Below are 15131 nucleotides of genomic sequence, written 5' to 3'. Positions count from 1 at the left end.
AGAAGTCCGAGAGGAATGTAAACCATCTATTATCTCCCTTTCTGTTCATGTGGTTTATAGATATGTTCTACCACTGTGTGCTATTCATAGTGCACCAATGGTGTGAAATGTTTACCAATCATGTTTCACCTCAGCAATCCTGGTTATAAAAGAGGAACTCTAGTTGTTAATAAAGTTTTTCATTCTTTGTCCCCTGATCTTGGAGTCTCATTATTCCTGTCCCTGCCTCAACAGGAGCAATTTGGATCATTTGTCCTTGGTGCCCAGCTGGAGCAGGAATTGTTTTGTCTCCCTGCTCTGTGCAGACCTCAGCATCCCCTCATGTGAATCCCACACACTGAAGCAGCACAGAACCTGAAAAATAGAAAAGCCAAACCTGAGGCATCACCAGAGAGCCCAACTCTCCTCCCAAGAGGCATGTGGCACTCTGAACTTGTGATTTTGTGGCATCAAAGGGGAGCAGAGAGAAAAAACTGATCTCTGCTCCTTGCACAGAGCAGTGTTCATTCAAATGAATGAAATGTGCTGGTGTGAGCTCAGGCGTGGACTGAGAGGATCCCCCAATAAGCTTTGCCACCACTCAGTGGCTTGGGACAAATAATTTCCTTTAATCTGCCTGTCAATAAACAGGAGTAATGCTGATTCTTTGTCAAGAGCTTAATGGTGAACAAACAAGAGACTCTCGGGCAAGTTGGGTGCAATTAAGTTGTTTTTAAAACCCACTGGAATCCTGTGTGTCAGCAAACATGACAGCTCTTCCTGGAGCCTGAGATTGGCAGCAGATTTATTTACACCAAGTGAAGTTGCTCAAGTGATGTTTGAAATCATGAGGATGAAGAAGAGCTAATTCCCAAAGAGCAGCAGATTTCCCACCTCACGTTCAAGGCCCTGAGTGAAGCTGTTCTTTATTAGGGTTGTTCCTCTGGATGCCCAACATGCCAGTTCTGTGCTGGTGAATAAAAAAGAAATTGATGGTCACTGTCCCACAGTTTGAAAGGAACCCTAAAGATCTGTGGTAGTTTTTTTCCTGTAAGAGGGAAAACCCTTTGGAATAGGAAATCCTCCTTTTAAAATCATTTTTAAGCCGACCTTTAGAGTTCAAGGGAGGGCTGTAATTTTTTATTACCAGTTGACTCAAGAAGGCTGGAGGAATCATTTTAAATAATATGGATTTCAGACTTGTTTCCTAACGATTCTGCATTCCATGGCTGTGTGATCTGCAGGATAACCCCAAAAAAGTGTGTCAGAGTGTTGTGCTTTGGGGCAGGCTGGTTTTTCCTGGCGTTTTGGTGGCTTTTCTGCCCAGCAGTGCTCAGGGATCTCCAGGTGAGCTGGCAGAGCAGCTCTTGGGGGCTGTGGGATCAGCACATCGCTCCTTCATTTCCTGCACGAGCGTTTGCACTATTTATAGAAGTGTGCAGTTAATAAAGAGATCTCAGCAGGAACCTGGGCTCTATTTATAGAGCCCAGACTGAGCCAGCTCAGGGACCTGCACCCAGCACTTCACTGCTGTGGATCCTTCAATTTTTAATCATTTTCCTGCTCTTCCCTATCTCTGTTGTCCACTCTTACCCCCAAAACTGGCACAGCGTTACGGCAGATTGTATGGGCAATCGGAGGAAACGGAATAAAAGCTAATTATTCCGATGCAAGGGATGTTTTTCCTGTCAGAATTGGAACATCCCATGGGAAGAGATGTTCTTCCTGGCCTTAATTTATCTGGCCAGACCAATTAAGATCCAATTTATCTGGCCAGGCCTTGCAGAAAGGATGGGAATTGCCATGGAATCTGAGAATCCCAAACTGGAGTGGGTTGGGAAGGATCTTAAAGCTCATCCAGCTCCACTCCAAGTTGTCCTTGGACACTTCCAGGGATCCAAGGGCAGCCACAGCTTCTCTGGGCATCCAAAAGTGGCATTTTTAGCCCGATTTTTGTTCCTTCCTCATAAATATCCTGCTTGCAGCAGCATTTCTGCCTGTAACTTTGTTTGGGAAACAGACCCGACTGCAGGGACCCCAGAGCTGCTGTAAGGAACACCAGAGGGATTTCTGCCTCATTTTCAGCCTGTGACACTGCTCAGGGATTCTTCTCTTGGAAGGTTTCTCCACTTGGAATATTAATTGGCTGAGAATGAAATATTAAGCAAGAAATCGTTGGTTTCAGCAAATGTTGTGTTTGGGGAGAAACTGGAAACAGAGCAAGTGAGGAAGAGGCATCTCCCATTTCCAGTTTTCACCTTGGGGTGATTTTATTTGTTTTCTTTATTTGGATTTTTCGAGTAGAAATTGGAGCAAATTGACTTGAATTTGGTGAATTTTTCAGTGTGTTATTTGCCTTTTCTTCACAGGGAAAAAATGTCTGGAAGCTTTTCTTAGAAAAGGAATAATCTGGATTCTGTATAGCTCTGCTATTAATGTCACTGATGTTATTCTTGATTTATCCTGGTGGCAGAGGAAAATCAGATCCCCGAACTTAAATTTCAAGGCTTTCATGGCTTTCAAATGCTTCAATACGTTTCTGGTTTTTGTTATGACATACAATATTAATAAAAATTGTTGAGATGTTTTAACCTGTGACTGCAAAGCTGTTTACAGCTGTTTAATACTGTTCTCACATTTCACACTCTCTGATTCATTCTTAAATATCACAGCTCCATGCTTAGCTGGCAGATCTGGGAGTGCTGGGATTACACCACGTACTCCATACTCCATACACAGGAAAAGGAAGAATTTTGGGGAATGAGGGTTTTTATGTGGGGAGTCAGAGTTATTCTTTTGTTTAATTTAATTTAATTTAATTTTATTTAATTTTATTTTATTTTATTTTATTTTATTTTATTTTATTTTATTTTATTTTATTTTACTATTTTATTTTATATTTATTTTATATTTTATTTTATTTTATTTTATTTTATTTTATTTCATTTCATTTCATTTAATTTCATTTTATTGTATTTCATTTCATTTCATTTCATTTCATTTCATTTCTTTTTTTTTTTACTTTTTTATTTTTATTATCAATTTTTTTTCAATTTTTTTTTTTTTTCTGGAGCTGTTTTTCTCCCATTTCCCCTTCTGACTGACTCAGGTGTTTTAATGTAAGAGAGCCCCAAAATCAGAGCTGCTCCAGCAGTTAAAATCCCAGTCAATCCATCACATTCATGCCTGGTTTGCTATTCCAGCTTTAGATCTGAATGAACACAAACTTTGACACTTCCTGTGTGATTTTAAGGCGGTTTCAATGAGAAGTTGTGAGCAGAGCCTTATTTTCTTTTTGCTGTTTCAAGGAAAACCTGTTCTCTCTGTGTGTTTGATGTCCCAGCTCCTTTTGTGCAGCTCCAAAATGACTTGTTTAATCATGTCTTTATCTAAACCTCCTCGTTCCTTTTGATGTCTGGGCAGGACAGATTTCCCTACTTGTCCCCCTGTCCCCTCTGGCCTGCTCAGCCTTTTAAGCTCCTCTTTGTTGTGAATCCAAACATACCCGGGCAGGTCAGGCAGCAGCTGGAGAATTGGAGATTTTCATTTATCCACACGGATATTTCAAAGTGCCCTTCCAAAGGCTCCTTTCGGTGCTGTTGGCTCCAAACGCCTTGTTTTGACCTGTCCCTCTGTTCTGGGGGATTTCAGCCTGCTCTGGTTTTTAGGGAATCATGGAATGGTTGGGGTTGGAAGGGACCTTAAGGATCATTTTGATCCACGCCTTGCCATGTGGAGGTGTGGGAATCCAGGGCTTCCCTCTGGCTGCCCTGGGACCCTGGCAGGGTCAGGAACCCCCCTGGACAGAGCCCCCAGAGACACTGGCTGTGATCTCTGCCCATGGAAAAGAGTTTTCAATCTTACAGGATCAATTACCAGCTCTGAGTGTTTGATATCAGTAATAATTAAGTGTGGCACAGGTGCAAAAGTAAAATTTTAGGATTCTAGATGAGGGGTCCAAAGGGGACAAGATGGAGGAAATTGGGTGTGCCTTGTCCTTTTTCTCCTTCTTCATGCCCTCCATGTCTCACTGTGGTGTTGGCATTTTTCTGTTGGTTCAGCCTGGGGACACACTGTCCAACGTAGGTGACAGATATTGGCACGTTCTTGTAAATGCAGCCCAGGGAGTTTCTGGTATTGAATGTTTGTCACATCCCACTGAGGGCAGAGCCCCACACGCTGCCCTGCAGGACAGAGCTGGGCAGGGCAGCAGAACATGTGAGAGATAAACAGAATAAACAACCTGGAAACCAGCACAGACCAATTATGGCTTCTGCTTTGGCAGCGAGGCAGAAAGAGACTTTTTACAATCTTGAAATCATCAATACCTCAGATTCCGACATGCAGGGACGTTTTCCACTATCCCAGCTTGCTCCAAGCCCTGTCCAGCCTGGCCTTGGACACTTCCAGGGCATCCCAAACCTCTCCAGACCTCTCTGGTGGCAGGTTCCTGTCAGGAAGCACAAGGGATGTTCCAGGAGCATCTTAAACCCCCTTTTCTTTATGCTCTTGGTGTTTTCTCTCTGAGAATCCCATCACCAGTCCCTGTCTCTGGAGATCTCGGGTGTATTTTTCAATCAGGGAGCTCCTGAGGTGTTCCCACACTTTCCCTGCTGGTTTGTTTTGAATTATAACCAGGAATCTTCTTTACATTCTGTTTGAAACCCTGCTCAGGTATCTGTGTGCTCTGAACGAGATGATTCTGCCCCGGGGGTGGATCCTCTTTCTGGAGGGAGCTTTCAGCCCTGCTTTGAAGAGGGGAGGATTCATGGAAATGTTTTCCAGGTGCTTTGGGATCTCAAGAAGCAAAAGACACTCTGACCATGTCTGAGGGGATGTGCATACATTTATCATCAAGAGCTACTCATTTGTTGTGCTTTTTCATGTTCAAAAACAAGTTTGCAGTTCTGCCTGCCTTTAAAAAACATCTTGCTGGGTCACAAGTGTCCAAACCTGGGCTTAATTCCCAGATGCACTCATGGAAATGGCTGGACACTGCCCTGGTGTACAAAAGGAGGGTCCCTGTGCCCAGATCCAGGATGGTCAGTGGTGCCCATGCTGAAGAGGTTCTTGAGGTGATGCCACCTCAATGTCCAGCACTCTTGAGACCCTGAATTCTATAATTCTAGAATTCCTTTGAATTCTAAACACATCAAAACTGGGAGAGAAACTCGGAGCTGCTGGAGCCTGCAGCACTCACAAAGGGCCCTGCACAGCCCACAGCCTTTGTGGTGCCCAGCTGTTGGGCTATGAAGGGATTTGAGTGGCAGGGGGGCTGTAATTATCCATAGTTACGTTCCCTGGGATTATTGGGTGGATTTTGGATACAGGACCAACATTTCCACTTCCTGCAAGTGCTCGTGTGGATGCTCATGGCAGCAGCAAGGTCGAGCCTTTTCTCCCTGTGGAGACCTGACAGCATCGAGCAACGCTCTGAAATAAGAAATGTACTTGGATGACAAGAGAAGCTTTCCAAATGTGGTCAAAACCTTTGCCTCAGGCACCTCCACTTTGTTTCCATTCATTTTCCTTCATTTTTGTGGATGTTTCCCCCTGGTACTGATAAGCCAGATCTTTTTCTTCCTCCAGTTGTTGCAACTCTGTTGCTATAGCTACTTAACCCACTTTTTGTTCCTGCAAGCAGGCACGAGAAGAAAACCACTCACCAAACTTTCACCTGCACGGAACAAGGAGATTTTCCCAGGAATTTTGTCCTGGTTACCTGTGCATCAGCTCCTTCCTGGTGGATGCTGGATGGCAGAGCTGAGAGGGACTGATGGGTGCTGCTGAGACAGCAGGCGAGGCTTTCAGGCTGCTGCTCTTTATTTAAAAGGATCTTCTGGGGAGGTTTAAGTGCCTGTAAATTTTTTAAGCACGGAAGAAAATCAACTCCAGGATTCCTTTGAAGAAGCTGCAGAAAAATATCCCTCATTTCATAGGAGATTGAGTTGTTGGAGGGCGAGGGAGCTGAGAAGGAAGGAAAACCCAAGAGGAGATGTTTGCATTTCATGAGCACTTTCTGTAAGAAGCTGGAGCAATCAGCAGGGACTGGGGAGGATAAGGAGCTTTTCCTTCAAAAGAGAAGCAAAACCAATTCCCCAAAGTGACAAATTAAATGAGATTTGGGCCTCACATTCCAATTGTGAGACTGTGGAGGAAACTAAGGCCAGAGATGACAGAATGGTTTGGATTGGCAGGAACCTTCAAGATCATCTTGTTCCACCTCCTGCCATGGGCAGGGCCAACTTCCAGGATGCTCCAAGCCCTGGGCACTTCCAGGGATCCAAGGGCAGCCACAGCTTCTCTGGGAAAACTTGAAACTGTAGATGTTCACTTCCCAAACCCCACAGTCAACCCCAAACTTGCTGTTCTAAAACCACCCCAAGCACAGTGAGCTTTTATTCCACTGCCAGCCTTGATTTAAAGACTCGAAGTCACTAAAACCCCTGCTCTGATCTGGAGCTCAGCAGTTTTGATGATGAATTCACTTTACTACCAAAAAGAACCGTGTTCATATTTGAATTTTTCCAGCTCAAATAACTCCTCACAACCCTCACAAGAGCTGCTCAGAGGTGCAAGAGGCAGGTTTGATAGCGACAAGAGCTGAAATCTCAGCTTTGGGATGCAGTGGTTTGGTTTTCACACACAGAAAATGTTGTGAGCTTGCCCTGGCCAGAACTCATAAGAGTTTTGGTGCTTCTTTTCTCCCTTTTGGTGCCTCCTTCCTCCCCTTCAGTATCCAGTTTCTTCAGAAAGATTCCAGTTGAGCAAACATGGCTTTGTCAGGGGAAAAACCTGAGTGTGTGAGGATGCTGAGGCAGGTCAGCTCTCAGGAGCTCAGGGACTGAGGCATGAGGGGTTCTCAGCTCCTGCTCAGGAGGATTTTCCTGCTCTGCAGGAAAGGTTCTGAGCCATGCAGGAGATGGGGATGGAGCAGGGAGGTGACACCAGCTGGGCTGCTGCTGGCACTGAAATTCAGCTGGATTTGTGCTGTGAATTAAACAGACCAAAACCAGGGTTGCAGTTTAACCTGAGAAGAGATTTAACTTCAGTTTGTCAAGTGTTTTTTGTGGTTCTGCTAACCTTGATGGCAGGGAGCCAGAAGGTTTAACTACTGCCAGGCAGAAAACAACACAAAACAAATGAAAACCAGCAATGAAATCCTTGTTTTCACCACTGAACTCTGCAGAGATGAGGGGAGAAATTCCTGCAAGTCTGTTTGATGCTTTGAAGCTGGGTCACTGCTGTGTGTAGCATCTTCATAAAGTTTAGTTCATGTTTCTCTCCTGGGGACAGAAAGGGGTCAGAGATGAAGATTCTGGGATTTTGGGGAGAGTTTAGGTGAGGTTTTAAAAGGCTGGGGGAAGATGGAGAGTGCCACAGGCAGGGTGACAATGCTTCAGGGGGAAAAAAGGGATTTTGGGGATGGAAATGGCAGAGAGGGTGTTGTGTGAAGATGAGGCCATGTCCTTACTGAGGTGCAGCAGGCACTGTGAGCACGACTGTCTGCTGGAATTTTGGGATGAATTCTGATCTCTGTTCCCTCTCTCTGCTGCCCACAGTGTGCCAGATTCTCCCCAAAGGCGTGGTGGGAGTTCTGGGACCCTCCTCCAGCCCAGCCTCCAGCTCCATTATCAGCAACATCTGCGGGGAGAAGGAGGTAAGTGCAGCTCCTTTGTGATGCTCAGAGTGGACAGCATGCTTGATCACCCCTCCTCCTAATGCACAGACCTTCGAAATGTCTCCCTTTCCCCTCTGCTCCCTCTTTCTGCCTCCCTTTTCCTCTCTGCACCCCTTTTTCTCCAACTCCCCTCACATTCATCCCCAACCCAGCCACGTCCCCACTGACTGAGGGCTGCAAAGCCCAAACTTGCCCTGATGGATGCAAACCCAAAGCTCCTGCTGTGGCTTTCTGCACATTCTCGGGGAGCTGCTTTGTGTTTACTGCTGTTCCATCCAGTTCGACCCCTTTTTTTATCTGTGTCCAGGCTCTGTGCTGGATTTAATATTTTATAAGCCTCGAACCGTGCTGCACGGATCTGGCTCTGCACTCCGGAGAAGAAATTGAGTTCTCTTCTCACAGTTCATCCCTTTAAAGGCAGATAACATCTCTCAGCCATTTAGTGGCTTTCTCTGGAGCCCAGCCATGGAGGAGAGGAGGCTGGGACTCAGCACTGTAAATAATTTGCATTCACAAGCAAGTGCTGGTCCTTGTTCCTGGGGTGTGGAAGAGATGGAAGGGATCTTCCATCCCTGATGCACACACAGGGCTGCAGCAGGAGGGGTCTCCTTAGGGTGTTTTGTAGCATTTTCTCTTGCTAAATGTCCTGGACATGTGCTGCATCCAAGGAAATGCAACCCTGCAAGTGTTTTTCCTCTGAAATTCATATTAATTCTGAGCCTCTGATCTGAGGCTGCTGATTTATTTTTTTCCTTCAAAAAGGAGAGGTGAGCGCTGGTGCCCTCCTGAGGTGTTTGGTTCTCTTGGCTGCCCTCCACATGATGTAAACCTGCAGGAACTCCGTGGGATTTACATCCCAGGAGCATCAGCTGGGACACAGAGCCCAGCCAGAGCCCTGTGTGCCTGCTGCCACCCCTCAGGGACAGAGAGCAGTGTCCCCAGGCAGCCACCGAGCACCAGCTGGCGTGACTGATGCTCTGGGGGATGAACCTGTCCTGTGTTCCTCAATCCCTTTCCCCCATCCAGAAATGGGAATTGCACTGGGCCAATGTGGCATGCACATTCACTGGACAGACAGAATTCTGTCTCTCAGGATTTCACAGAGAGAAGAAGAGGAAACAATCTTTGTCTCTGCTCCTTGGTTTTTCCCATGTGGAATGTGGTGTGGAGATTGTTCACCTGGGTTGGATTCTGGGGAAGGTTGGTTGGGGTCAGTGACCAGTGGGATCCAGCTGTGCTCTCAGCAGAGTCACGAGTTTGAGTTAGATAAGTAAGAAATAAATATATAGAATAAAATAATATCACTTTAAATAGTATATTAATGTAATATAGTGTAGTTTTAATAAGGCTATCCTTCAGCCTTCTGATCTGCAGCAGACATCAGCATTTCTTCCCTGAGTGGGGGGTGCCTTTTCTTCCAACAGGGCAGAGCTCCTGGACAGGAGAGGAGGTTCCTGGGGTGAGGGCAGGGGGTGACCAGGGCTGTGCTCAGCCCTGGCAGCTGCTGTGCTGCTGGATTCCCTCACCCGAGTGAGTCCCAAGCTGGATCTGGATCGCTCCCAGCAGGGATCAGGGTGCTGCCAGGAGCTGCCCTGTCTGCTCTGCTTACAGGAAGCCACCTCTGGACTCAAGGCAGAGAGCAGCTTATTGCTCCTTAATTCCCCTCTGCTAACCAACAGCTCCTGCTGCAATGAAGCAGCCTCCAGGAGCTGCTAACAGGCTCTCCCAGGAGGAGCGAGGTGGGAGGCAGGGGCTGATGGCTTTGGAAGGACCAATAATGGAGGGAAAGAGGACCTGACATGCTGCTAACAAAGCTGTGGCAGATGTTTCCCTTTCTCCGACTTCTGCTTGTTCCAAAAGAGGCAGAAGGAAAACAAGATTGCCTCTCTCTGTCTGGCTGAGCCCGCGGTGTCTGGGCTCTGTCTGTGTGTCTGTTCCACCCGTGCTCTGCAGGATGTGCAGCAGAGCTTCCTCAGAGCCAGCCCTGCGGCTTCCCAGCTCCCGAAATTCCCCGTGGAGCAGCATCCCGCTCCAGCTGCTGCTCCTGCATCAGTGACAAGCCCAGCACTGCTGGTTCCAGCCCTGTCTGGCCTCCTGTTGATCAGAAATGCCCAAAGCTTCTGGCTGCTGCAGCTGCTCTTCCTCTGCCCAGCCTCTCCAGCGCGGGGTCATCTTGTTCTTGCCTTCATCTCTGCTAATTAATGACCTGGTGGTGCCTCCATCCAGCAGGCAGGGCTGGACTCACCGCCCTGGATGATCCCTGTGTCCTGCACGGCATCCTTCCCAAACGAAGGCTGGGCCCAGCTACAATTAGCGCCCCAGCTAATTAGGTTGGACTCACATGGAAGGTTTCCTGTGCTGTAATCACAGTCCCCGATGCCTTTCTCTGAGTGGCTCAGCAAGACTTTTCCTGCTCCACTCCTTCCCGTGGCTTTTCGTTGCTGTGATAATTATTTTCCTCTGCTGCTGCACGAGTCCCACCCTCCCCTCTTGACTCCAGCGCTGCTTCTGCAGTTTTATTGGGATATTCCACTTTCTGCCTGCTGTGTGTTTCACACCACAGGCCCTTTATCGCAGATTTACTTGTTTTTATTTCTACTTCCTCTTTAATTATATTTTCTTCCCTCCTCCCCACGCTCAGGTTCCTCACTTCAAAGTGGCTCCGGAGGAGTTCCTGAAGCTGCAGCTCCAGAGGTTCACCACCCTCAACCTCCACCCCAGCAACACCGACATCAGCGTGGCCGTGGCAGGAATCCTGAATTTCTTTAACTGCACCACTGCCTGCCTCATCTGTGCCAAAGCTGAATGTAAGTCTTGGCCAGGCCCCTCTGCTTCATCTCCTTTTTGTTTGGTGGAGAAGGTCCCAGGTCCTCATGTCTCTGGTCAGAGCAGCTTTTTCTACTCCAGTTTCTCCACCCTGGTGCCCCGTGGAGGAGTTTTTCAGAGGAGGAAAGGGGATGGGGAGAGATTATCCTGCCTTCTGTTTGAAGAGCATTTTGCTTCCACAGATGGGACTTCCACAGAAAAGAAAATTAAGGTGTAGGCCTGTTTCTGGAGATTAGTTTTAAGCAAGTAAAGCACTTTGAAATATGGCTTGCCCAAACCATGTGCTGTTTGTGGCCTAAAAACAGGATTTGGGTAACAGCACAGTGCACACCCTCCTGGGCTCTGCAGCCGTGCATCTGCTGGTGATTGTGCATCTGGAGAGTGGAACCTTCCACCTCAGCAGGGCCATGTCCACCTCAGCAGGGCCATCTCCATCCTTGCAGGGCCATCTCCACCTCAGCAGGGCCATCTCCACCTCAGCAGGGCCATCTCCATCCTTGCAGGGCCATCTCCATCTCAGCAGGGCCGTATCCACTTCTCCAGGGCCATCTCCACCCTCAGCAGGACCATCTCCATCCCTGCAAGGCCATATCCGCCATCAGCAGGACCACCTCCACCTCAGCAGGGCCACCTCCATCCCTGCAGGCCCATCTCCACCCTCTCCAGGACCATCTCCAACCTTGGCAGGGCCATCTCCACCTCTCCAGGGCCACCACCTCCATCCCTGCAGAGCTCCTGGTGTGGCAGGAGCAGGCTGCATCCCAGTGCCTGGAGCCGAGTGTGTCCTGTGCTTTCTGAGGTCGCCGTGCGGTAGATTTGGGGTGGCCACATCACCTCTGGAGGTTGCATAAACAGCCTGGGAGAGGGTCTTTGGAAAGGGCAGGGCCAGCTTTGGGAGTGCTGCTCTGTCGCCGTTGGACACAAAATGAGAGCACAGAAGCTTGGAAAGTTCAAAGCAGAAAAAGGCCCAGTTTTATTCAAACATCTGGTATTTCTAGAATTCCAAAGGTGACTGTGGATTGGAGGATGGAATTACCACCTCTCCAACCACGCTGCTCCAAAGATCAATCAATCATTTCTCTCTGCCCACAGAGAAATAAGTAAACTATTTCATCTATACATGAAATTGTGTGGGAACTCTGACTCTCAAATACGTAAACATCATCAGAAGGCTAAAGAAGTTTGATGAGTGTTACAGTGAGCTCATGGGCACTCTGTTCCCCTTCCCTGGGACCCTGTGGCTCTGATCGGATAACCCTGGACCCTCCTTCCTGCCCCAACAGGAGAGCCAGGGAAGCCCACCCTGTCCAAAGTCTGTACAGACCCCTGACAATTCCTGTTTATCCTCTCCACATGGACACCACAGAATAAAGAGAGCTGAACCAACATATCTGGGCTAAGAGCCTCTTTTGGGAATCTTTGCCATCTCCTGATATTCCTCCCCTCACAGCCTCGGACCTCTGAGCTAGCTGATATTCAGGGGGCTTTGCAAGGGGTGGAACGTCAGATGAGAACTTTAAAACTTCCGAAAGAGCTATAAAAGAAAACTTAACACTTAAAAATGAGGGCAACGCTGCTCTCAGGCGGGAGCTCTCAGCCAGCCCTGGGCAAAGCCCCAGCAGCAGCTGCTGTGGAGGGTTCCTGCACAGGGCTGGGGGACAGGAGTGTCTCTGCCTCTCCTTTGTGCTTTCTGTGCCCCGAGGACAGCAGGCTGGGGTAGGTCAGCAAATCACCTTCGGTGAGCAGTGCTCACATCCACCCCAGGAAAGGCCCTGGCTCAAAATGACGCAATTAAAATCATGCAAATGGTCTCCCACATCACTCCCAGAGCTGGGATTTTTCATTGTCTAACCTTCACCTTAAGCAAGAAGGGATGCAAAGATAATGAGGTTTTCTCAGCTGCCGTGCTGGAGGCTCAGGGCTCTGCACCCCTGCCCTGCTCCTGGCCAGGGTGTCTCCCACCGGGATGAATATGATTAATATGATTTTTATTTAGCTGGATCAAACCCTCTTACCCAAAGCAATCCAATTTACCCAGCCCTGGTGCTGCTGCTGGATAACTCAATATTTAAGATGTGCTGAGTCCTCCCCAGACCCAGGGAAGCAGTGGGACAGGAGCCTTCATCCTTCCAGCTCTTTGTGCTCAGCAAGGACCTGATCTGAGCCAGGCTTGAAGCCCAGCATTCCCCGACTGTAACAGAGTGTTGCAGCATTTCTGAGAGACAGAGGGCAAGATTTATGTTTGGAATGAGATTTGAGCTACTCCAGCCTGGGCCTCAGATCTGGGCCTTGCGAGGCCTTCCAGCCTCTGACGCAGTTCGAAATTAAGATTTGTGGCTCAGTTAGAAATTAAGAGTTTGTGGCTCAGTTAAAAATTAAGAGTTTGTGGCACAGTTAGAAATTAAGAGTTTGTGGCTCAGTTAAAAATTAAGAGTTTGTGGCACAGTTAGAAATTAAGAGTTTGTGGCTCAGAAATTGTATTAAGGTGTGATGGGGAGCACTGGGCTGTCTGGGTGTGAAGTAGTACAGGTTTATAGTGTGAGGTTTAGGCCACCTTAAGACAAAGACAAACAATGTTAGCTTGCCAATCAGAGTGCCTTTTTAAACTCTAAACTGTATAGAAGTGTATAAAAACTGCCATCTTGTCTCTAATAAAGGGAGAACGTTGCATTAATCACATTGGTTGGATGTGTGTTCTGTCCTGGCCAGCTTTCCTGTTTTATGAGGTCCCTGGCTTTTACAGAGCACAGACATTAATTGAGCTTCGTGTAGGAGCACAAACCCTGATTTTCCCTGAGGACATGCACTGCTCCTAAGCACAGTCCTTAAACAACTAACTGGAGGCACATCAGGCTTTTGGAAGGTTCCCTTGAGGCAGCTGAGGGAAGCATAAGAGATTCCTGCTCATCAGTGAGGAAATGCTGCTTTGAGGGATGTTATTATTTAGATCCCAGGAGGGGCAAGCTGGAGCTGCTTTGGTTTAAGTGCGAGGCTGTGTGATGGGACCCCTGGGCCCTCCCCTGCCACACTCATCCTGTCACAGCCTCCCTCTGGGGACTGGCTGTGATTTCCCCTGGCAGAGGCAGAAAATGACCCTTAAAACAAAAGGACTTGGGCCAGCCTAAGTGTAATGCCCTGGGGAATGTAAAACGCAGTGCCATGAACAGAAGGAGATTTGTGTGACTCGGTTCAGTGGATAAAATAAGATTATCTGACTCAGTTTCTCTGGGATGTCCAAGAAATAGCTGGTTTGAGAACTGCTCTGAAAGGTTTTGAGTGATTCCACAGAAATCTTAACTGACAAAAGCAAATAGAGGAGCATATGGGCTTTTTAAGAGCTTCTCTGATTGCCAGAGGGGAGGGAATAACACCCAATGCTTGGAAAGGGTGACCAGGGCATGGAGGTCCAAGGCCTTGTGCACATCCTTGATCCTTTTTTAAAATACTTTTTTTTTTTTTTTTTTTTTTAATTCAAACACCCAGAGAGATGTTTGAAGAAACATTGTTGGGATTAAAAGCGAGGCTGGATGATGGGAATGTTCTCTTCCCAGCCATCCATGTCCAGGACTGCAACCATCAGCAGGAGCACTAAACAGGGATGTGGCACTCCAGGAGAGCTCCAGCTCCTGCCTTTCCTCCTTCCCAGGAGCAGCTCCTCCATCAGCAGGAGCACTAAACAGGGATGTGGCACTCCAGGAGAGCTCCAGCTCCTGCTTTTCCATCTTCTCAGGAGCAGCTCTGCTGCTGAGAGCTCAAGAGTGGGGCAGCTCCAGATGTTTGCATAAGGAAAAATCAAATAATCAAGGTCAGGACTTGCCACAGGCCAGCCTGAACCTCTCTCAGAGCTCCCCATGGGAGTGTTCAAGCAGCAGGTGCCTGCTGCAGCCTTTCTGTCCTCACTTTGGTACTTCAAAGGTGCCAGGAGGAGTCTGCAAGCCTTTGCTGGTGTTCACATCCCTCTGAAGTGCCAGTCTGGCAGCAGCAGCAGCAGCAAGAGTCTCACATCCTCCCAGCATCAAACAAAGGGGAATCTCTGCACAATAGAGACTTCCCTGCACTCAGCAAGAGCAGATGCAAGCAGGAGGCTGGATGAGGTTACAGGTAGGATCTAACGTGCTGGAAATGATAATTTCCTCAAGCTGAAGGTGGAGATCAAATGATTCTTTTTTTTTTTTTTTTTTTTTTCCCCTCCTGGTTCCACTTCTTCCTCTCTGTGCCTGATGAGCTTTAGAAAAATTTTCCTGGGTTTGAGAGCAGCAAAGTGAGCTGGGATGAGCTGCAAGTAAACTTGGTGGTGTCAGGGCTGTAATTTGAGGCAGCCTGTCTGTTCCCCTGCAGATGTGGAACGAGGAGAAAATAAACTTTTCTACATCCTCAAGGGTCAAATGGAGGGCTTAGGTAAAATTTACTGTTCACCTGGGTTAGAAGAAAAAGAAGTGTTCAGGTGAGGTCCCTGTGTGCTGGAAGCAGAGTGAATTTTCTTCCTGGTGAGGAAGAAGAAGCTGATGTAACCCAGAAAAGTCCTGGCACAGCTGTTTTTGTAACCCCTTGCTGTGCTCCTGCCTGTACCCAGAGAAAAGGGGAGAGGTAAGGTGCTCAGAGCAAACTCAGAGTGCTTTAAACCTCTCCCTGTCAACGAGAGGTT

General features: G+C 47.8%; 1 protein-coding gene across 1 annotated transcript in view; it reads left to right on the top strand.

Annotated features, from left to right (window-relative positions):
* Nucleotides 1-15131, top strand: part of GRIK4 (glutamate ionotropic receptor kainate type subunit 4) — a 207757-nt gene that overhangs the window by 129183 nt on the left and 63443 nt on the right. The window contains exons 4-5 of the mRNA XM_031506858.2: nucleotides 7542-7639; nucleotides 10302-10467. Coding sequence (XP_031362718.2) covers nucleotides 7542-7639; nucleotides 10302-10467 — 264 coding nt within the window. The remainder of the gene's footprint in view (nucleotides 1-7541; nucleotides 7640-10301; nucleotides 10468-15131) is intronic.

Source organism: Lonchura striata, chromosome 23 (genome assembly GCF_046129695.1).
Source record: "Lonchura striata isolate bLonStr1 chromosome 23, bLonStr1.mat, whole genome shotgun sequence".
NCBI classification, from domain to species: domain Eukaryota; kingdom Metazoa; phylum Chordata; class Aves; order Passeriformes; family Estrildidae; genus Lonchura; species Lonchura striata.
This window is presented reverse-complemented; position numbering and strand designations above follow the sequence as displayed.